Here is a 24,803-nt window from a genome sequence, read left to right on the forward strand (position 1 = left end):
ACATAGTGGGATTGTTTGTAGCTCAAGGAAGTAGCTTCGGATATGAATTGGGTGCATTGTTTCCTACATAGGGAAGCATTGGCCTCCAAAGGAATGCCACCAGAATTTAAAACTGCCCAATAGCATTTTGAAGCTTGTTAATTGAGGAGCGTTTTTTTTCAAAACTTGATATATGAAAAAACAAGTTTTTTTCAGAAAATGCGTTTTTTGCTTTTGACAAGAGTGATGTATTTTAAAATATGTGTATTTCAGCACATGTAATTCAATGAATAAATGAACAGGATTGCATAATTAAAATTGTTACAATCTATTGTTTAGTGTTTGAAATTAATGTCAATTTAGGAAGGTTTTTTCAAAAGTCGATAAATGATACGTAGTGAGTGGAAGATGTTCGTATAATCCTGCTGCTTTTGTCTTTTTATGTTTTTTTTTGCATGAATTCCAGTATTTTTTTATATTTTTGACATACTTTTACATTATTTATTTTATATGCACAATAATGGATACATTAAACTAAACTTTATATTACATAAACAAGTAAACTAATAACATTTTTTATGTAATCTGAATTTAATTTAACTTTTTTTTTTCCTTTATATTGTTACATAATTTATTTTAGATACACAATAATGCATACATTAAGCTAAACAATATGTTATATGCATTTGCTAAACTATATAACAATTTTTTTACCTAATCTAAATTTATTTGAACTTTTCTTTTTTACTTTCAGTTGCTTTCTAGCACATCCTTTTAGAAATTCCTTCCATCTTCAGTTATTTCGAAGTACTTGAGTAAAACTGCAACATCATTTTTCTTCTCTTTGTTCACTGCACTTTTCTTTGGAAGAACTGTCAAATTTAACATCATCTGATGGCAAGATTTATTTTTCAAAACTTCAACTTGAACTGGATCTCCAAAGTAAGTGCTTGTTACTGATATTTCAACTTTATCCAGTTCTTTTTATACGTAATTACACATTAACTGTTCATCTTAAATGGCAGTTTTGACCGTAGTAGCTTTCCTTGAAGTTTCTGACTTTCCAGCCTTTGTTTAGCACTTTCAAAGTTGGATGTTCCTCTAATAGGTCGTAATATTTCTTGAGTGAAATGATGGTCTCCCCCTGCCTGTAACTTTTTTCTATCCTGCCAAACACTCTGTCCGGAGCCATATAACTATGTCCCCGGACAGGAAAGAAGTGTACAGTATTGCGAAATTTCTTGCTTCTTTCCAAGAATGCAGTTAGTATAGCCATCATAACACTGTTTTTATGCTGGCCACTACAGGAGTCTGAGAACAGATGAATCGTACTGGCCCCTCCATTTTTTATTTTATTTTCCAGGTCACACATAAAATCCAACAAAACTGAAGCAACTTGGTTACACCCTTTTGTGGACTCTGTTTCCAACCATGTGTAGAAAGCAATGTTCTCTGTCCTCTGCTTTTCTGAATGGATCATGATGCATAGATTGTATGGCCATATTTTTCTGGAATAAAACACTTCACTAACATAGCTTTGGTATCAGCTATAGCTTTGGTATTGGCTGATTTTGCTGTATGTCGAAGCAAATTTTTATTATATCTGCATTATCATCTTTCATTATTTTGTAAAATTGCTTCACACGAAGTTTATATAATCTATAGTTTGTTCTTAATTCATTCTTTTTTTCCAAATCTTGTTCTGCTTTTATCTTTAGTAGGTTCATTTTGCAAGTTGAGCAGGTATAAACATTTGTAGAAAATTCGTTTGTATTTGGAAAACGAGCAGATATTCAAACCTTTAGCATTCTGGTTTGCACAAAAAAAATTTCCACATTTTATTGACTGTAAGATCAGAAGGTAAGTACCCCCTCTTAGACTTTCTGCTGTCATGATGACTTTCTCTACATTTGTAGCTTTTTATATCATTTTTAATGGCATAGGTGAGTTCCTTATGTTTTTCTCCTGCTCTATTCACTCCATGCATTTCTTTTGGCATTTACCCCATTTCATGAAACCTGTTAGTCAGGTAAGGTAATCTGTCCTTTGACATACCAGAAACAGCTTGAAAAGTTGCAGCACAAACAGGCAATAATGTGCCATTCTTCTTTCTGATAGTATATATTACTGAAACTGTCTTCTTCCGCTTGACATTTTCAGTAGCTACTATTATGTGTTTAGGAGTAGAAATTTGTCTTGGTCAGTTTTGTTCAAAGATGCCACATGATGATGAAATGTGGTGATGTCATTATAGCACAGCTCAGCAGCTTTACAATTTTTCTTTCCTTTGGTATTTGTAGCTCTCGTTGCCAAACTTTCAGAATGGCCCCGAGGTTCACTCAGCCTCCTATAAAATTGAGTACCGGGTCCTTCCCGGGGGTAAAAGGCGGTCAGAGCGTGGTGCCGACCACACCACCTCATTCTAGTGCCGAGGTCATGGAAAGCATGGGGCTCTACCTCCATGCCCCCCAAATGTCTTCATGGCATGTTACGGGGATACCTTTACCTTTACCTTGGTATTTGTAGCTATCTTCTGATGACTGCATTTTATTTGTGGTTCCTGTTTAGTTTTGCAGGTCTTTCTTTTTGGCTGGCTCTCATTGCATCTTGATTTTCTTCCTAAGAAACATTCTTCAACATGTATATCAGTATCAGAATCCTCTGACGAAATATTCATAATGAAAACTCGGTTTTATTAACACAGGGAAAACACCACCATTCACAATGAAAACCTCTCAAGGAATGAAACTGAAACTTGTCAACAATGAAGTGAGAACAAGTCACTTTCCGCCAGTCCGTAGAAATAATTAATTAGCATCTGTGCGAAGTTGAATGAAATGTAAGGAATAAAATTATTACAATGGAAATACTTCTTCCTTACTTACTGCATTTACCGACTTCTGCTTTCTCTATTCGTGATCATTTATCGAGTTTTGAAAAAACCTTCATAGTGTCCCTATTTGTAAGTAAGGTAGATATCTTCTTTAGATCATATGGATGGTGTGCATAACTCAGTTTTTAAAATTTTGCATTTATCGAGTTTTGAAAAAACGCTTCGCAATTTTATTAAGGCTTGACAGTTAAATAACAGATTATTTTCCGTATTGTGTGATGAAATGGACAGTGAAAACGCATAATTTTTGCTTCATTTTGAAATTCACTGGTTTTCCAGGGGCAAAGTATTAGCAAGGTTATTTCAATTAAGACACAAAGTTTTATTGTTTGTAAGTGAACTCAATTCTGATTTTGCATCACTCATTGTTGACGAAGCATGGTTACTAGCATTATTCTATCTTTCAGATATTTTTTTCTAAATTAAATGAACTAAATCTCTCTCTCCAAGAAAAATCTTTAACTATTCTTGATGCCTACGACAAAATAAAGGTATTCGAGAAAAAACTGGTGTTGTGGATTAGTTACATAAAAGACAGGAAATTTGCACTTTTCCAACATGGAATCATTTTTAGTGGAAAATTATATTTGTGTTGATTCTGAGTTTCCTGAAAGGATTTGTAACCATCTCAAAACTGTTAAACAAAAATTTGAAACATATTTTCCAACTTCAGTGAGAAATGTATGTGGGTCCGTGACCCATTTCAGACTTACAGTTATGAGAATGACCTTTTGTTATCAAAGAAAGAACAGTTAATTGAGTTTTCAAGTGGTTCGTCTCGATTCTGGATCTCACCTTAGTGAGAAGTGAATATCCTGAATTATCTGAAGAATTGAAAATCGTCATGCAGTTTTCAACAACCTATCTTTGTGAGAAAGGATTTTCATCGCTTCTTCAAATAAAAAGAAAATATAGAAACTAACTTAATGTATGTGCCAATCTTAGACTGAATTTGACTAATATTGAGCCAGATATCCAGGGCGACAAGCTCGGTCATCTCATTAGCAATGAGTAGTAACATAATATTATTCTTTCTTTCTTTTCCGTAGTTTACTCTCTCCCTTTGTAGGTTCATAATATTATTATTCGTTTGGTTAATAAATATTGAGAGTTTGTTCAACATATAATTAAACTTTTAATACTTCACTTCCAATTTCATAACTGCATTTCCGTAGGAATTCAAAACATGCTTATAATGGTACAGTATGTCCAAATGTTAATAATATACACATAAGTAAAAAATTAGGTCCATATAAGTTAGTGGTCTGTAGAATTATTTCAGACATTTGACTGAAAGGTTGAGAAATGCTCGTCTAAAGCATTATGCCTTAGGTCTTAGGCTATGTGGAATAAGTGCTAGTTGAAGTCCTCGTGAGAAAAGTAGGTCTCTAATGAAATTTCGGCCAGTTTATGGGCCCAGTACCAACTCAGCACTGTGATTAATTTGGGGAGCTACAATGAGTAGTGAAATTCGGTTTCGAAAGTCAGCTATAACTACTTGGGGGGTCATTGTGTTAACCATATGTTAACCCCTATACTAGACTAGATGGTATTTTGGAAGGCGGTCAGCTGCTATATGCGCCGTAGCATTTCTGGTATGTGACGTCACAAGTTTGTACAGTAGAACCAATCTGAATCAGTCTATAACAAATACTTCTCGAGTTCGTTTGTTCACGTGTGAGTGTTTCAATACATTGAATAAGTAAAATATTTACTGTGTGTGTGTGTGTGTAAGATAAATAAATGGAAGAAGAGATTGTAAAAAGACAAGTATTGCATAGGCAGATGCGGAAAATAATGTTCAAGGTGTATAATTATTTTAAAAACGTTGACGAGCAGAATGCTGCCAGCTATCTTGATGTTGGCTGTAATGTTGCCAACACACAAGAAATGACTGTGGAAGCATGTGGTGTGGGATTGAGAACCGTGGAAAGAATATTGCTAGTGAAGGGAAGAGGGCTTGTTTGGTGTTATGCTTACAGTAATCAATGGCTAAGGTCATTATTGTCTTTTGATAATTTGAATTCTCTCCTGCACTATTTGTATTGCATGTGCGCGTGAAGTACAATGTGGCTATGTTATACGCTGCCTTGCTCTCTCTATCTGTCTCTCTCGACGCAAACACTAGCAGACTACCGCCTTCCGAAATGCTGTCGACTTTAGTTGAATGATTTTCACCTCTTCTGAGGCATGTGGATATGAGGCTAGGAGTTGGTCTTGTATGGGCTGTAGAGCCGCGGATTATTATTATTATTATTGTTATTATTATTATTATTATTATTATTATTATTATTATTTTCTATTTTAAGCGAAGAAGTTGAACTAGCACTTAAGGAAATGAAGAATGGGAAAGAAATAGGAGTTGATGAAATCCCCATTGAATTAGTGAAATGCTTGGGTGAATATAAGAAGCAAATTCTGTCATTATGCAACGAAATATATATGAAAGGCGAATGGCCTGAAGATTTTACAGAGACAGTGTTGATTTCAATACTGAAGAAATATAAGGAGTTCAGGATTATCAGTCTAATATCGCACTCGGCGAAGATTTTCTTGCGAATATTGAATCGACATTTATATTCTAAGATGGAAGAGCAGTTTCGCTTCAGGAAAGAAAAAGGTGCGAGAGGTGCAGTTGGACTGCTATGGACAATTAGCAGAAGATACCTAGAGAAGAATAAAGAAGTGTATGTAGTATTTGGGACCTAGAAAAGACTTTGGACAGAGTGGAATAAACTGATGGGGATCCTGTGAAAGTCAGGATAGAAGAAGAAATGTCAGAAGGAAGTGAAATAGAGAGGGGAGTACGACAACGATGTCCTTTATCACCTACCCTGTTCAACATCTGTTTGGAGGATTTAGTAAAGAACTGTTTTCAGAACATGGGAGGAGTGATAGCAGGAGGAAGAAGAATAAAGTGCATAAGATTAGCTGATATGGCGTTATCAGAAGAGGATATGATACTAAAGGATATGCTACTGGAGCTAAATGACAACTGTGAGCAGTATGGGATGAAGATAAATGCAAATAAGACGAAGAGCATGGTTATAGGAAGAAAAATAAAGAAGATAAACTTGCTAATTCTAAATGAGGCAGTAGAGCAAGTGGACAGGTTCATATACTTGGGGTGTATTATAAGTAGTAACATGAGCTGTTGCCAGAAAGTCAAAAGGAGGATAGCAATGGCCAAGGAAGCTTTTAATAGAAAAAAGAGTATCATCTGCGGACCTCTGGAAAAATAATAAAGAAGAGACTAGTGAAGTGCTTTGTATGGAGTGTGGCATTGTATGGGACAGAAACATGGACATTACGATGAAGTGAAGAGAAGCGAATAGAAGCATTTGAAATGTGGATATGGAGAAGACTGGAATGTGTGAAGTGGATAGACAGAATAAGAAATGAAACTGTGTTGGAAAGAGTGGGTGAAGAAAGAATGATGCTGAAGCTGATCAGGAAGGGAAAAGGAACTGGTGGGGTCACTGGCTGAGAAGAAACTGCCTACTGAAGGATGCACTGGAAGGAATGGTGAACAGGAGAAGAGTTCGGGGTAGAAGAAGGTATCAGATGATAGACGACATTAAGATATATGGATCATAAGCGGAGATTAAGAGGAAGACAGAAAATGGGAAAGACTGGAGAAAGCTGGGTTTGCAGTGAAAGACCTGCCCTTGAGCAGAACACTAAATGGAATGAAATAAATTATTTTTATTATTATTATTATTATTATTATTATTATTATTAATGGTAGTATATATTTAAGGTATTAGTATTGAAAATACAATATGTCTTAATGTATGTAATGATGTATAAATTAATCTCTTGCGGGGAATTAATCACAATATGCAGTATTTGATGTGCCTCATCGACTTTCCACAGTGGCTTTCCATAGATGAAAATCGTGTTTACATATTTTTTGTTGCCGAACATTGTTGTTTTTCCAACTTGAATCTAATTCCAACCATCACTGCTATTTTTAGGAGATTCGAAGTTCCTGGAATAGTATAGAAAATGTCGTATAATTGACGAAGAAATTTGTAGAATATTCCATGGCTCCCATATCAAAACAACATAGTATGGTATAAGACTTAAATTCACAGTATCATTGGGACTGTGTGCTGTAACCGTGTCAGTCACACTACTGCCTTCTGCATTTCAGTTCTGATTATGGGTACTGTTTTACAGAATCGACAATGGATATGCATAACTTCATATAAAGAAGGTGCAGGTGATTCAATATATAGCTATTTCAGTCCGTACAATATACCTTCCATACTCGGACAACATATTAGCCTTTGCTAAAGATGCTAGGGGACAGACATAAATCTTGAATGTTACAATGAATTATATCAGTTATTTGACCACTTTTATAATCTTATATATAAAAGTCAATGCGGCTATGTATGTATGTATTCTATACACATCTACACACTTTGACGATATTTGTCAAAGTTTGCACATTTAACCTTCATAACCAGGAGAAGAACATAGGCTACATTAAAATTGGGCAGATGGACGTTAAATTATTGAAAACAATAACAATTAGAAAGAAATACATTCAACCCTGCTTGTATAAGTTGGATGCTATCCAATCACGAATCAGAGACGTGGTGACACGCATCTTTTGTTATAACTCTTCCTCCGTTGGCGGCCATATTGCTTCTGAAATATTAAATAAAACAACATTAAATTAAAATTACGTAAATGAGGGACGATCTCTTGATTGAATGTGTCATGTGACATGAATATACAATATAATATGGCATAAAACACATTTTTGTTTAATATTTAAGAATTCAAAATCAAACATAATAGGCAGCAAACATGAAAGTATTTATAACACGTAAATTCAACCACTTTACTACATAGCTTTCTGTAGCGTAGTGGTAGAGTCTAAGCTTTGGTGTAGGGGGACCAGGGTTCGAACCTGAGGGCAACTGATTTTGTTATTATTTTGACAATTTACTTACGTTATTTTAAATACGTTATTTTATTTTAACCCAACATGAAGGGGGTTTTACTACATAAATAATATATCCGTAGTATTTTATTTATGCTGTCTCAAATTTACCATACAATTATGTAAATGTACAGTACATACATAAGCTCACTGAAAATAACAGTGTATTTATTAATTCTAAAGTATGTCTTTCAAAATATTGTTGTTCATGTCCGAATATGTGTGACTGCAAAATTATATCTGTATTATCATGTCGTGAATGTACAGTAGTATGGAAAGAACAGTCTGTTAATTTTTAAAATACGCTTTTCTCATAATATTATTTTTAAAGTTCAAAAATGATTTATTGCGAGATTATGCTGTATTCTGTACATAAAATAAAAATGACATAATTAATATATAGTATTATGTAAGATGTGTCATATTTAAGAAACCGGGTATGGCATAAGCGAGTGTAAAGCAGACAAGGGGTACGAAATTCTCCAATCCTATTATATATATATTTTTATTTACATATTTATTCTTTGAGGGATAAAGAGGTAAATTTTAACTCACTGTGATACCCCAAGGGGTTCAGACTGGGAACAAGAGAATTCCCTATTTATCATCAACTGCCTTTAAACGTCAAGCAAAAGCTTAGATAGACAGGAAATTACATTAAATTTGTGTCAGCACAGCTTTAGATCAATGCAGAACATTACGTCTATGTTAAACAGATGTAAAGGGACCAGGGGATGTTTTTGTTTAGCTAAACAACAAGACGAAGCTAATTAAAAACAAAAACAGTAAGGCACATGATATCTTTTCTTTTCGGTGCCTGATCTTCAGCTGTTCTAAATTGTGTTAATCTTGGCAGGCGTCTTGGCTAAGGCCATTAATTCATTTAAGTAACACTATGTAAAGATTCATCTTTAGGGATGAAGAAAGCTTAGTAAAGACAGTAATTCGTTTTGGTTTTCTGTAGTTGAGTTGCCGAGATCTCCTTAAGTCAGAAACAGAAAGGAGGCAATGCTGGGTGCTTTTAGTTAGTGTAATATAAAATATGACGGATATAAGACATCTTATTTGGACACATAGTTAATTTAAAACAAATTAGATGTCTCCTTTAGTCTACATAACAGTGAAAATTGTTTAAACGTGGTTGTGTGTAATATATAGTGGCATGCCCTGTGGTAGTTTTCGTGATGAGATGGTACAGTAATTGATTTCAACTGAAATCAATAACATCAAGACAGCTAAACATTAATTTTAATCAGCTCTCATGCATACCATTCGCACCATTTATTTTAACTTTTAAGTAGATCAATTCGTCTGCATGCTTCATGAGCAGCTCTGTATTTTTTTAATTCAAGTTTATGCATACACATGCTATGAAAGACTAATTTAACATTTCTTTTATTAGCGTTTTGTTTCTTGATTTAGAATTGTAGCATAACTACGAACAAATGTCTGTGTAACTGCAAACGTGGTATGTGTTACATTTCGGATTTTTTGAGAATTGGCACAGTGAAGAACGTTATGTGCAGAGGTGAGATATGCATTGCGATGTACCATAGTTCCTTAAGAAACTGCCGAATGTTTTATTACAATGTATGTCCATATTTCGGAAATAACAAAACCTGATTGTAAATTGTTTTCTCAACATGAACAACATTCAAGTGTAATCGGAAACAGGTCAGCTGTAAAAGATAGTTAAATTAATATCGTACTGTTGTAGATCACGTGAGAAATAGAGAATGTTCATTTGATATGTGACCTAGACTGTTCTGGAATTTTAAATTCTCACTTCACTTGAGACTTCTGCATTTTGATGTCTGTTATCAGAAGCTAAAAATAAATATGTAGTAGAAGTAGGAGACATGTTGACCTTAGTTTTTCAAATAACTCAATTTTTAATATAAATGTAACATAGATACTTATTTATGGTTATGCCTCAGTGTAGTAATCTATATGACAGGCTTTAATTTTCAGAACCATATTTCTGAGGTTTATAGTTCAGCTTTAATTTCTTCAGTATTGATAGCCTAACTGTATATCAAGTACAATGTTTTCTTAAAGATAACTTGTAATGTAGAAAATGGTGAAACATGCACATTATTTTTTTTTATTTATTTATTTTTTTTTTAAATATCACTTACAAAGTAAAGATGATCTAATCTTAGCATGCAGGCTTTCACGGCCGGTGTCTAGTTGAAACAGAGCTTCCGGGCTAAGATGCCGTGGTAACGTCAGCACCAGTAGACCACGGCATCTTAGCCCGGAAGCTCTGTTTCAACTAAAGATGATCTGTTGGCATGTAGTAGACCTGGACATAAGACCTCCATGCTTTCATAATCTTGGCACTAAAATGAGGTGGTGTGTTCAGTACAACACTCTGATCACCTTTTTATCCCTAAGAAAGATCTAGTACTCAGTTCGGTATGAGACTGAATGGACTCTGGACCCATTTTAAAGTGAGAAAAATTCTCTTCACTATCAGGAATTGAAGCTGGAAACTTCCAGCAAACAGCCATTTGCTTTACTGAGCTACACTGTTGCCTTTTTATCATTTGTAATATCTTTTTTTTTTTTTTTTCAATTAGAGTGTCTGCTCAGAAGTAAGCATGGATACTAGAAAACGCGAAACCTGATCATTGTATGTCTAATGTTTGTTAACTTGATGGGAATTCCTGCCTCAGTTATTTTTAATGAGAAGAAACAAGTTCTCAGTTATTTGATGTTTGCTGTTTGCATTGTTTGTCGAGCAACCTGCTCTCACATTCCTGAATTGTTTGTAGCAGCTCATTGGGTCCTCCAGGAGAGTGAATTGCTGCTCATGGGAGGGATGGCTTGTCTAGGCATGCATGGTAAGGCACAGGGATGTCCTGAATGTACTCTTTTTTGGGGGAAAGAGCAGCACAGTAAAGAGAAAAAAAAAAACTTTGCTTCATAAACATAATTCACAAAGTTATACTAGCACTTATAGAGCTTATTTTTGACATTTTGAGTGGAAAAGTTCATATAGACATGTCCGATTCCATGTAATTACTAATCACTTCTTATTTTGAAGTATGATACTGTAAATCAGAATTTGTAACTAATTTTCATCTATGCTGTCGATTGTAGCTCAGCAGTATATGTGTAATGGAAAGTGAGAGCATCATCTAGGTACACAGTTCATATGTGAGCAGAGTGAAATTTTAAAATTCCGTTGTAACATTTTGGACAGAGAAAATAAGCTCGTAACATAAGACATGTTAGAAACTCTAAAATAAAATTTGTTTAGTCCATCTCCAATCGTAACTGAGTTTCAAACAGATTCATACTCTTAGATGGGACCTACATCTGGTTACCTACTCCATTCAGAGAGAAGTAAGTGAGTTAGAAGTGAATGGAATTTGTAGCCCAAAAGTAGGGCTCATCTAGGATATCTCTTTCAAACTGTTAGAATTGAAGGTGAACTTAATGGGTTTTGTTTCGTAGCTTCTCTACCATCCATTGATTATTTTTGTGATTACGGAACAAATTACAATTTTTTTTTTCTCTGAATCATATTACACGAGATATGTTGCAACTTACAGAAACAACTTTCAACATTCTGTTGCATAAACACTTGTTATATAACGAAATATTACTCTTGTAAAGGGTTATTTTGGTGCGTGTTTCTCCCCTGTCCTCCATCTTTAACACAATAACTTCTGTTCTTCTGAATCATAACATCGTAATTGTTGAGAGCTGGATCCATGTTCGGATGAACTTTTTTACTAAAGATCACCGCAGGAATAAGGTCTATCATTGCTGTTATAACTTAGTGAATCACTATACAGTATATTCTTACTAACAGTAATGTGCCATGAAATTAGAAATTACTATAATATACAGTATATCGGAATTCATGCTTCAGGCATGAACAGTGAAAACCTTTCCTGCATGTGTATGTTAATAGAAATGGGAAAGAGGATTGGGGAAAATTTACTTTTTGTAATTAGTGTGTTCTGTTCTCTTCTCTTGATTACTAGAAGGAAAGGGATACAGTAGAGTATTATAGCTATGTGATCGTCCTATCTTATTTTCTGTACTTGCTCCATTATCCCAGCTGGAAACATGTCAACACATGCCTTTAAGAGATGTCTGACATCTAAAAAAAATTATATATATCAACAGCATATTTTATATTATACCATTTTATACAGTGTCCGAAAAGTCACTGTGCACTGAACACACTTATCATGTTGAACTAGTTTTTACAAAATGTGTTGGAAGTGGCCCCCTGACATCCAGACATGCCTACACACACCTCTGCATGTTGGCGAAGATCTTTTCCAGGGAATCTCTTGTGATGTTTTGAATGTTGGTCTTTACTGCAAAGTCTAGCTCCTGAAGTATATGTGTATAACCTCTGTATACTTTCCTCTTGAGTGCTTCATAGAGAAAAAATCAGACAGTGTCAGATTCGGTGACTGGCAATCCACAGTATCTGGAGATATGTGATTCCCAAAGAAGTTTAATCAGATGCTGTAATGATGTGAACAGTTGCAATCTTGCTAGAATTATTCTTCTTTGGTTTTACATTCCATGAGTTGGAATATGAATGGGTAGATAATCTGGTCACGGTACTGTTCTGAGTTATTGGTTTCATTGAAGAAAATGGGCCCTGTAATGCACTTAGGAGTAATGGCACATCAAGCACCGACCTTCTGGTTGTGGAGAGGCACTTCCTTAAATTCCACAGACGAGTGTTTTGGTTGTTCATGTACGCAGGTGGAACCATGCCTCATAAGTGAAGAAAGTCGCACCAGAATGTCCTTACCTTTTTCAGACAAGTTTAGAAACCATCTCCAGTAACGAACAAAAACCTCGTGGTCTGTGTCTTTCAATGCATGACACAGAAATCCAACTTTTTCAGAATATCATGTCCTATACTTTTTGAGACATTAGCTTGTTACGATAATTTCCTCATGGACTTCTGTGGACTCTTCGGTACACTGTCTTGGTTATCATTCATGATCTCGTCTGTCTTAGATAGCCTACCAAAGTGGTAATCATCCAGAACTCTGTCAGTTTCCCGAAATTTCGTTATGAAATTACGTATCACATTAAAGTGGGGAACTTCTGTATCAGGAAATGTCTTAGTGAACTGTTCTTGCACTGCTTCAGAATTCTTGTCATTACGGTGAAAGACAGTTCCACAAAAAACACTTTTTGTTCAATAGTTAACACCATTATTCTTGTGCCTGTTTTTTTTATATACTAAGCACTCAGAAATGGCTTCTCAGAACGACAACTGAGCACACAATGTAGGGAGACAGTTAACAGACAACAAAACACTGTAATATGGTATATCAGTTCCAGTTACTGCAGTCTGTGCACATTGACTTTTTGGACAATATGTAGTGTATATACACCAGCCACCAACCACAATGATGATATTACTTTATGCTGCAGTCTGTGTTTTTTTTTTTATTAAGGTATACTGTATACGAAAAGGACAGAATTAAGATTACTCTCTTCCTTCCCCATAAAAAAAGAAATAGAAATAATATATTATATGCATAAATTTTATCCATTGATACTACATACCATACTTAGATACATCAAATGATTGAGAAGCAGTGTTTATTTCTAGTCTTTCAAACATGACATGACAGAAAATTTTCCACTTGTTTTGAAGATCAGTTTTTATAAAGATTTCTAATTATGGTTTCTCAAATGTGTTCAGATCTCTAAATGTTATTTTTTTTTATCATTATAGCACTTCAGTATAGTCTCTGAATTGTTCGTTTGCTTTTACAGAGTTGTAGTGTAAATAATGAGAGTTAGTGCAGCCTTTGTTCACATGAGTTCAGTATATTTAAGCAATTTCACGCAAATCATTTAAAGAAATACATTGATTTTGAAGGTTTTGTTTTTATATATAGGCTAATATAGGTGCATCTGGTTATCTTTCTGTTAGAAGCTAGCCTATTTTACTATTTAAATAATAATAATAATGTTTATCAATTATGTGTGTATACTAGTCACCTGGTAACATCATGGTCTAAGGTGTCATGCCTGGACTCGCTGGTTTGAGTTCTCATGAGGGAAGAAATTTTCTCATGAAATTTCAACCCATGTATGGAACTGGTACCCACCCATCATTGTAATGAATTTGGGGAGCTATGACAGGTAGTGAAATCCAGTTCTGTGAAATAGTTATAACGATGGGACGAGGGAGATCATTGTGCTAACTACACAATACCCGTGTACTGATTGGATAATAGATAGTTCACTTCTGCTGAGACTTGTGGACACAAGGCCACCAGTGAGCCTTGGCCCTCTATAGGCTGTCATTCCCAGGATTATTATCAGTTATTATACTATACATAACTGTAACTTGTATACGAAGTAGGATTTTTTTCACTTCACAAATGCATGTTGTATTCACATTTTGAATTTTGTATACAATCGGAACAAATCGAATAAGTCTTGTATAAATTTTCGTATTTACTAAAATATTTTCTTTTTATAGGGAAATTTCCAGATTTAGATGATAAGTAGACTCTTAGTGGCATAAACTTTCTTGCAAATTGGGTATTACTGTTTTCCCGGGATTATAAATCTGGTAATATTTGTTTCTTTTAAGTGTAAAATTTGTTACCAGAGAAGTTCGTTTTTCATACTTCGATTTTCAGTGGGAACTGAGAATTTGAGAGGTTTTGATGGAAATTCAGAAATAGCATTTGAGGTGATATTTACAATTTTTTTATTGAAACTAGAATACTATAAGATTAAATTGCAGTTGCCATTTACTTCCATTTAATTTATGTTAGACCTATCCATTGCACTCCACCCTGTCCTTCCTATTTTGCATGTGTGTGGTACTGGAGATCAGAATGAGGCATAATGAGTCATTCAGCTGTTGGCTATGCTTGTAGCTCATTGTGACTGAAAGGTGGGAATATTTGTTTTGCAGAATTTTTTTTGCTATTAACTGTTTGGTATGCTTGTTTAAATATATACATTTAGGTACATGACTTAAGATTTTGCATTGAATTGAAATTGCAAAATTGCTGACTGTGCATTAAATCATTGTCAGCTACTTTAATATTATTGAAGCTGAAAATACTTTCTTGTGACTTGACCTTGATTGCTTTGCAATTTTAACTTAATCATATTGTTTAGAAATTTTTATGGAGTTCAAAATAGCTTCCTCGGTTATTCAACTACACTAAACTGATATAAAAGTGCAATACATATTAATAGCATTATAAACCTTAGACAAATAAATTAGATGACCTCCAACTCATTATGTATGATCAAGAGACTATCAAAATTGTAAGTGAATAATATTGGCACTGGTGGCAAAAATCGAAGCTACAACTAATGTTACACAGCCCAATCCATATTACAGGTATCCATTATATCAATAATATTATAATTATTATTAATATATTTTATGTTACTTCCCAAAGGTAGAACACACAATGATTTATGAGTTTAAATTGTTTGACCACAATATGAATATCACATGGTTTTTGGTTTAAAATATGCATATGAATATAATGGTTGAACATTGAACTGAAAACCATTGACAACATATTCCCTCTGCTAATCAATCCACATAAACGGCCTGTGTCTTTAATATTCAAACATAACAGGATCCCAACATCTAATCACTGATCAGTTGAGGCTAATATGGCTACTTTGTCTTCAATTGAAATAATCCTAATGATTGATCTAGATTCACCAAAATCTAACTAGTGATAACCACAGACACTGAAAACATTGAAGCAGTGTGTTCAGCAGATTTGAGCTGTAAATTGTAAATTCTATGTCTAAAGAATTAAGTACAATAAAGCATTAGTTACCCCAACCAACAATTTCATTCACAAAAAAACATAGGGAAAATGGTAACGTGTTTAGGAAATTAAACACCTGGAAATAATCTGTTACATAGTATATTTTACATGGTGTTTCACAGCTGCCTGACTGGCAGAAATACATTACACCAGAGCGGAAAGTTCAGTGAACATTTGATTTTTGGGTGTGAGTTCAATTGTGTCACTTCAGGGCTATATTCACAATACAAACAATATGTTCACATAAATGCTATTGTATTATAGAATTAGAAACTTGGGAACTTCAAGCTTTTCAATATTAAGTTAATGTGAAAGCGAAAAATTCAGCTACTAACAGGACAAGAACTACAGGGTTTTCAATCCAGCCTTTTGTGATGCACTGGAAGGAATGGTGAACAGGAGAAGAGTTCGGACAGAAGACGATATCAGATGATTGATGACATTAAGATATGTGGATCATATGTGGAGACTAAGAGGAAGGCAGAAAATAGGAAAGATTGGAGAATGCTGGATTTGCAGTGAAAGACCCCATGAGCAGAACACTTATGTACAGTGTTTAATATTACCTTCAAGTGCAAAAAAAAAATTGTGCATCTGCTTGTAGACAAGCTTCAGTGAACGGTTGAACGCTAGACCCAGTTCTTCACGTGTAATGTTCTGAAGCACATTGCGAATGGCATGTCATGAGCACTCATGTAACTGATAAGGTACTTCTGAACAAACTACAGTTTGTTTGGAAATTCGAGCCAGATTCTTCAGTATCAATTCTGGAACCACAACTCCATCATGCACAGGCTGCAGGATCTAATTACAAAATTTCTATGACGATTAGTCATTTAATCATTGAAATCTTATACAATCACAATTTCAGTAATTTTATTGCTGTATATGCAGATTCTTGTGAAACTGTACACTGTGCTTCTAGACTTTTGAGAGATTTCCTTGGAATTTTTTCGAATGATCCAATTTTGTCTAGTTATCTTCTGTTAAAGCAGCCCTTTTCTTGTTTGCTTTTTTGTAGTATACTTATATCGTACAAGAGCGAGGCTGTTCAGCTACCCAAATAATTCACAGAATAGGAGCGGTAAGCACAATAAACCTTAGGCTTCAGTGCAAGCTTTCGGGTCCCTCCTCTGTACAAGAGAAGAAAAAAAAAAGTCTCTTAATCAGCTTACTTGGAACATTTACACAGGAAATATCTTCATGAATTTAAATCGACACTCATGATACAATCTACACTTAGCAAAAGTACTCACTAATAATAATAATGCACTATTCACACTATATGTATTCATGTTTTGAAGTCTACTTCGATATTTATTAGATCCACTGGACTGCTTTGAATGGGAGAGGCAGGTGAAATTTCAACCATTTCTGGCCAAAAAAATCACTTTTTCGTTCAGCACAAAAAATAATGTACAGACCCTAATCTATCTCTCACTAAAGTTTCAGGGCACAAAATCTGTGCTTCAGTGGCTGACAACGATAATATCTTTGAAAAATATTGGAGTGCAAGTGGTCAAATGACTTTATTGTCAAACACCTGGCATTAGAAAACAACAACAGTTTCAGGGCACTTGGAACGGTCTGTATTCACATATTTAAATGATTGTCTCTTTAAATACGTGGAAGTTATCTTTTGACACTTACATATTCAAGACCTAAAAGATTCTACAGTTTCAAAGCTATCAAGCTGAATCTTTGAAAAGTTCTTTTCTCTCTATCTTGACTTTTTTTTTAATTGTGGATACTCAGTGTTTTTCTAAATATATCAGAGGTATACTGTACACAAACTTGGGAATCATATTTAAAATTTGTCAGGAGATAAATTTTAATAATAAGCCACATTAGCCTCCTCCCACCCCACAAAAAAATTCATAACTCAAAATACTTAAGTGACATGATTGAAATTTTGTAACTTGTTTTTATATTCTAAAAAAAAGCATATGTGAAAGAAATAAACACATTACTTAAAATATTGTAGAAGTTAGAATTTTCACTTATTTCCTCCCTTAAGAACAATTTATCACCTGAGTGCCATGTGTAAGGAGAGTGCAGGCATTCGAGATTGGAAGCTTTGTACTTCGTAATAGAAAGTGCAAAATATAGCATACTATAAACTTGTCATCACATATGCTTCCCAGAGTTGGTTGCATCAATTTAGCAATGCCAATTGAGAACTAGTAGAATTGGCTGTACATTTCTGACTTAGAATGCTTTTTTTTTTTTTTTTTACAGCAGATCATTATGTTTAAGTATAAGTTTTGCATTGTAGATATGTCCGAAATGTACTGTGAATTCAGTCAATCTTCTGCCCAGTACTGATGCATCTTGTCTGTCAGGCAAACTCTGGCAGTGGTGAAACACCATGTAAGATAAATCTGTACTTCGTTCTGATTTAATAAAAAATGAGGTATATTCATATACTGTAATAAAATATCTTATTTAAGCTGATTATGATGGTCAAAGTCTTATCATTGCATTTATTTTCATTACTCTTTGTTTAAAAATTTTAAGTAGATGAAAATATCTATAATTAGAGGTTTTATATCCCACCTTTCAGACACTTCTGAGGGTAGAATGAACCGTGATTGCTATTACAATAATTGTAGGTAGAATACAGGTGAGTAGTGCTAATGAATTCTACTGAATTAGATTTCAAGAGTAGAGATAAATTTGATTGTTGGTGCAGAAGTAACTGGTTTCCATGTTTGGATACAAGGAAAGAGCCCAAAATTGTATGAGGGAAGGATCAGAGCACATAATTGGAAACTGTAATCTCTGCATTTACTAAAATGACAGAAATATTGATGCACTCTCTGGAACATAATTTATACTTCAAAAGAATTGAATGGAGGCAACATAACTGTCTGTAGAGTGACAGACTTGCACTGAAAGAGTATGAGTTGAACTCTGGATTGCACGCTTCTCTTGTTAATTTGAGTATCATGTCTTTTCTGGGTTGAAAGATGAGTGGAATGTAGTGCTGTTAGTGTCACATGGTTCAGAAAGAATGGTAGTCCTACTTTCTACCATCTTGAAAAATGACTAGGTGATATCTTTCTACAAAAAGGAGATGAGAGGAATGTAGTTTAATTGTAATTTCAGTTTTGCTCTTTGTAGTTTCCATATCAGACACTAAGAAAGGCGTTTCAATTCTGGGGGGGGGGGGGAGTGAGTCCAAAATATGAAACCAATACAGAACAAAGAAGTTAATCATCGCTGTTATTCCTAAACCTCATAAATTGAATGACTGCTGAAATAGGTTTCAGGCTTAACTGTTGCTAAATATTGATCCTTAATGGTTTATGAATGCTTACAGAAGAATGAACAGTAGAGTTTCTGCAAATGACAAAATACAAAACCTCGTATAGTCAGTGTTTTAGATATACGAGTTTTTGATGCTTTATTTTGTTAACATAGAATCTGATAAATGGTTAATACGAGGTTTTGGTTATATTTTGTGAAAACACCTGCTTATGCTGTATTAATATTTTTGTTCTCGCTGAAAAATGACGTTTTTCTGGAATTAACGAGGTTTTAGAATAATAGCTACAAAATTATTAACTCATTTTTTAATGCACTGGATGGGTTCCTTTCTGCAGACTGCCATCCGGTTGAACCATACTGAAAAGTACTGCATCAAAGTTTCTTTTGTGCTCTGATTCTCGCCATGTTCAGATGTGTTCCTGCTGGAAGTGGGTGCTAGTGGTGAATGGGACCAGTGGTGTGAGGAATGGCCAAAATTTCTAAATTTTATTGATTTTTTTTTTTTCAAAAGTTTTTAATGAATCTTGTTTTATTAACTTTGCAATTGAAATTCTATAAAATATCTATTCTAATATTTTAGACACTCAAGTTTAAAATTGTTCCATTTGCAGATCCGACTCACATTCTGTAATCCCGGGCGAAGACGATCGGATGAGACACTTTCTCAATATTGTTATTCCTACTTTTGGTTGTCTGCAAATCCCCACTCCACTCTGAGGGCTCGTCCAGGGTGAAAGAGGCAGAGCAACAGAGCGAGCGATTGATTCCAAACAAAAAAAAAAAAGAAAACATGAAAAATAAATCATAATAAAAATAAATAAATCAGTGTGCACAGTGACTGGAAAAAAAAGCAAAGTGTGTGCGATCAATGAGCGTGCGAGCGAGCGTGCACGTGTATAGTAGTAGTGACTGACTGGTGGGTGTGAGAGGAGGGACGCACATGCTGCCGTGCGCGAGTGTGCTGTGCTGACTGCTGCGTGCGTGATGAAGACTTCGGACCGACGGACGCAACGCAACACGACCGAACTGCCAGCAGGCGAACGAACGAAGCAAGGCAGTATGAGGAGGGATGGAAGAAGATGCGTGAGGATCGCATGAGGCAAATTCCGATTCACCGACACTTTAAAAATAATGGAAAGAACTTATCTACCGCCTTAAGGAAAATTCCCATTCGACACATGTCAATTTTTCCTCCGCTGATTATTCGGCGCATGTGTTTTTTCTTGCTCAGGAAATTGTATAAACTTTTTAAAATGGTGTTTTCCAGCCGAGGAAAAGAAGGTAATGTTGCAGTGCAACTGACATATCCTACTGGTCAAATTTGTTACCAAGAGTTGAAGTGCTTTGGGTAAATGTTTATACCGATTAAACAGAAAGGCACTTCACTCTGTTACCAGTGCTAATATGTATTATTTCAGATGTTGAAAATTCCAATGATTGAAGTGCCTTTAGATAAAAAGATGGTGTGGATCTTTGTTCCCATTGGCTCAGACCTAATCGAGATATCAGAGAGCCAGTAACTAAAATTGTAACCCAGTTGTGTAGGTCAGGTCAGTTCCCTGCCTTGGCCGGACTTCAGGGGTAAGTAAAGTATTATGTGACTATTATTTAGTTCCCAAATTTAAGAATGAAATCTAAAGTAAATCACCTCATTAATTATAATAATATTTTTGTAAACTTTGTTTATTGAATTAGTCAGTGTTTTGTATATGACGTTGTTGAAAAATCTTCCAGTTTTGGTGTGTTATCTGCGCGTTTATTTTATTAATTTGCATCGTTTATCTTTTCAAGATATTTGGGTATTGTAACATAGGTTAAGAAGATGGTATATATATGTGTGTGTGTGAGGTCACTGATTTATTGCAGTGGTAAATCATTAATTCAGTTGACTTCATTATATTTGAATCCAAGGTAACTTACTGACCTGTACCAAAAAAAAAATAAACAAAAGAAAAACTGTGATATGAGGAGGTCCGTTCAAAACTGCTGCAGCAGAAGTTTAGATACACGAACAGTTACGTTTTGAATATCAGTCAACAGAGCCATCTGCGATGCATTGGTTTGGTTCGGACCGCCTCATCTATTCCTGACTGATGTGTGATAATTGCGTCCCTGTGTGTGCCTGCGAATAAATCACATGCCAGCCGAAGTGTGTTCACAACCCTTCCAACGGCATGGAAGTACGTAATCTGCATTGTATCAATGAGCCACTTGTATCGTATGCTTGTGAGCATGAGTGTGTGTGTGTATGTGTGCGTGTTTTAAATCTGGGGTAAATATGTAAACAGTTGAGTTGCCAACGACAAAAAATGACAGACTGTATAAACTCGTGATTGTTTCTAGTTGGGGGGATGTGTGATTGTATTATTTTTTTATGGATGCTGCTGGTGCGAGAGCGAGAGTTTACTGTGTGCCATGACAGAGCTAGTGTGCAAGCTTATTTCGTCCCACCCATCCACATTCTGTGTTCCTGCAAGTTTCCACGACCTTCCCTAACGTGGTTGCTAAAAAGAAACCTTACCCTGAATCCCATGCCTGTTGCTACTGCTGCTTGTTTAAAATGCCAATAATTATCACAAAAGTAAATCCCTATGTAAGGTTTAAATATATAAGTAATGTTGTTCATGCTAAACATACTCTGACCACCGTTTGAATTTGTTAATTTGAAGGTGCATCCTGAAAACATGGAAAAAAAAAAGAAAAAAAAAAAGATATGTTGGCAACTTTCTGTAGCCTAATTATTGAGAAAGATTTTTGGAATACTCCAAGGCACTTTTTTTTTTTTCCATAGGGTGATAAAAATAGTTCTGTAATGCAGATGAATAAAAATTATCTTGAAGAGTTAGAAGTATTTGAAGGATTAAAGTCTATCATTTTGATATATTGTCTCCCTGCAAGTGCTGTCTTTATTTCTCGTTGCATCTATCAGTGCAGGAGTGTGCAGACTGTATTGCAAAGCTGATTGTTGCGATGGATTGTGCTCTTTCATGTATTGCATTAATGCAGTTTTATATTAATATCAAAGTTGCATTGCAATTTTACTGTACTTAATGCTCTTTATTAATTTTTGTGTTCACAATTCCTTTTATGTGATACAGTTCAGAGATAAGAGTTACAAACTGAATTTTTCGAAAATGTTCAGTAATTTAGAAGGCAGCACAATCTGCAATGTTTGCTCACTGCTTGCTTCACCAAATACCAGCTTCCTTACAAATTTGATCACTACATTAACTAAGCAGAATAAAATCGTATTTATCAGGATGCTGTGTATAAAATTAGTTACTTCAGGAAGAATGTAGAGCATGTGTATAGAGTTACAGTTTACTCTTATGCTAGGAATTGCGAGCTTTGTCAAATGGTTAATACATACAGAACCAACAGTTTGTTTTGCAGGTGATGAGGGTCTCTAATATTGTTTAAGAAATGAATCCCCATTATTGTTAAGTTGATTCCTGAACAAAATAGGGAGCTTGACAATGACACGAGGAACAGAAGTTGGGAAGGAGAGAAAACTAGAAGGTGTCCATTCATGGAAACTCTGCTGATGGAAACAAATGGAGTGAGGAGATGGAAACAAATGGAGTGAGGAAATGGAAACCAAAGCAAAGACATGTTTTCTGCACTGCACGTTACTGAAAAATAATAGTTCAGGCATAGTAAAGACATTACCTTCATTAATTACTAGTATGCTGTACATAGGGTTGTCATATGTCCTGGATTTTCTGGGACTGTACCAGAATCAAGATCTGCATCCTAGTGTCCTGAAAGTAATGTCCCATTTTTTCAGTCAAAAAGAAAGAAAAGAGAAATTAGCATTTCCTTTATTTTCTCAAGATTTTATTATTTTCAGTTCATGGGTACAGCAGCTAAGAGTTAAAAATAAAGAATTTATAAATACGAACAACATTGGATTTAACTCCACAATTCAGCGAGGTTCATATTGAATAGAACATAAGTTCCATTGATATGTAAGGGACAAAGAGTTTTGCTCAAATGTGAGTATGATTATTGTTTTCGGTATTGCCTGTATAGTATCCTTGTTCAATTAATACCCATCCACTGTCATATCACCACAAACCAAACAAATATATAGAGACTGGTCTAGCTGGCTGCTCGACGTTCCATAATTAAGTCAGTCGATCCAACGTCCACAATGCTGCATAACCAGATCCGAATATAGTGCGCACAGCACGCTTCCATAAAAGTAGACTCTTTCCTTTGAAGAGATGAGCTTATTGATTAGGCCTTTTCATATAATGCTCCAATCACAAGTAGCAGTAACATATATGTCTCAATGATATGTTAGCATTTTCAAATTACATGCCCGTGTCATCTCCATGTGGAGTATAAAACAACATTGTTTGATTCATGACGACAATAAAGGTTAGTAATTTTAATATCAATAATTGATGTCTGTATAAAAATAATTGTAACTAAGGATAATCTTTACCATGAAAACATGACACCAATACTTGACATTGCAAGCATGTATGCAAAAGAGATATATCCAACACATGCTTTCCGGTAGGAAACTAAATCACCACGGCAACCATACTCGTTTTCATCTGCCACTTGTTTCAGAGTTTTATATTTGTTCTTTCTTTGGAACACTGTCCATAAAAATGTCAAGGTTGGTGAGCATTATTATTAGATAAGCAACGAGAATATTGAAAAATATTGATAAAACAAAATTATGATGTAGGAAATCTGTACTTTGTAATATGATGCATATAATTATATAGTAAATAATCTTGATTGAAAATTTAGCTTTTCCTGTATGTAACAGTGGCCATGTATTTCCATTGCTTTCTCGACCAGGGAAGGTTTTTGCAGTCTTAGAAGCCATTAATGTTTAGTTAGTTGCTGAGAGTTGAACATAAAATAGACATGGTTTTTAAGCTATTTACAGACATTATGGACCATATAAAATCTAAAAAACAAAATGCTCTTCAGACTACTATTGCCTCTCAGAAGCTTACAAGTTTTTTACTTCTTTGAATCCTGACAACAACTAATGTTAAGAATTGGCCCCAAGTTAGGGTACTGTACTTATCTTTCATCTAGTCAAACACAATCACAGTTTTAATTCTATGAATTGCAGTTCCGAAAATGTCCAGGATTTTCATTAAATATAGAATATGGCAACCCTAGGTATACGTATGTTGTGTAAAAATTTAAGCGAATGGTATAATGTATTATTAGAGGTGTGAGTTTTTGGTATTAACAATATACGCGAAATGTCTTAAAAATTTAATTTTATGGATGGAAAATGCATATCCCTTAATTAAAGTAGTGGTGGGGTGTGATTTGAAGACCTGTGATTTTGTTGATGTGATAGGTTTGTCGCCGGTTCAGACTATGACTATAGTTCGAAAATCACAGCACTGAGAAATCGCCATCTCTGCCCAATATGTGACTCATAGCGAAGATGGCAATTGTGATGATATGCTTCATAAGACTCTAGTCGGAAGATTCATACTAATTACTACTTGAATGACATGATGATTGGGATCTATTATCGTTCCGCTCCAATGGCAATCTTTTGATACTCAAAGCTTACAACGCCCAGTGTGTTTGTTACTTGCTGTGCTAATCAGTACTGCTGACATAATATTTATGGAACTGCACCCATGTGCCAGTTCGCAGAAGAGCAATAAACGTAAACATCTTTTGTCTTGTGTGGAAAACCAAGTGTCATCATGTAGTTTGGTTACATTTGGGATAACTCTGCAACATTCCAGTCACCATGAACAGTGATGAATCCAGAGGGTGGCCGAGGAAGGATGTCCTCTCCCCATCCCCCCCCCCCCGAAAATTTCAGACATTTTTAAAACTAAGTAATATAGTTTACACAAAAGAACACTTAACACCAGCTTTGTGTGACAAT

The 24,803-nt window shown here is 34.9% G+C and overlaps 1 protein-coding gene across 5 annotated transcripts in view; it reads left to right on the top strand.

Annotated features, from left to right (window-relative positions):
• The window catches only part of Fs(2)Ket (Importin subunit beta Fs(2)Ket), a 123,823-nt gene that overhangs the window by 73,642 nt on the left and 25,378 nt on the right, over positions 1-24,803 (top strand). For 2 of the 5 annotated variants that reach the window (XM_069841519.1, XM_069841522.1), the window contains exons 15-16: positions 10,607-10,675; positions 19,528-21,813. The exons of 1 other annotated variant lie outside the window; for it this stretch is intronic. In XM_069841519.1, coding sequence (XP_069697620.1) covers positions 10,607-10,634 — 28 coding nt within the window. In that variant the 3' untranslated portion in view covers positions 10,635-10,675; positions 19,528-21,813. Of the gene's footprint in view, positions 1-10,606; positions 10,676-19,527; positions 21,814-24,803 lie in introns of those variants that run through there. 2 more of the 5 variants (XM_069841520.1, XM_069841524.1) reach the window with 2 other exon arrangements.

Source organism: Periplaneta americana, chromosome 12 (assembly GCF_040183065.1).
Source record: "Periplaneta americana isolate PAMFEO1 chromosome 12, P.americana_PAMFEO1_priV1, whole genome shotgun sequence".
In the NCBI taxonomy this organism is placed as follows: Eukaryota; Metazoa; Arthropoda; class Insecta; order Blattodea; family Blattidae; genus Periplaneta; species Periplaneta americana.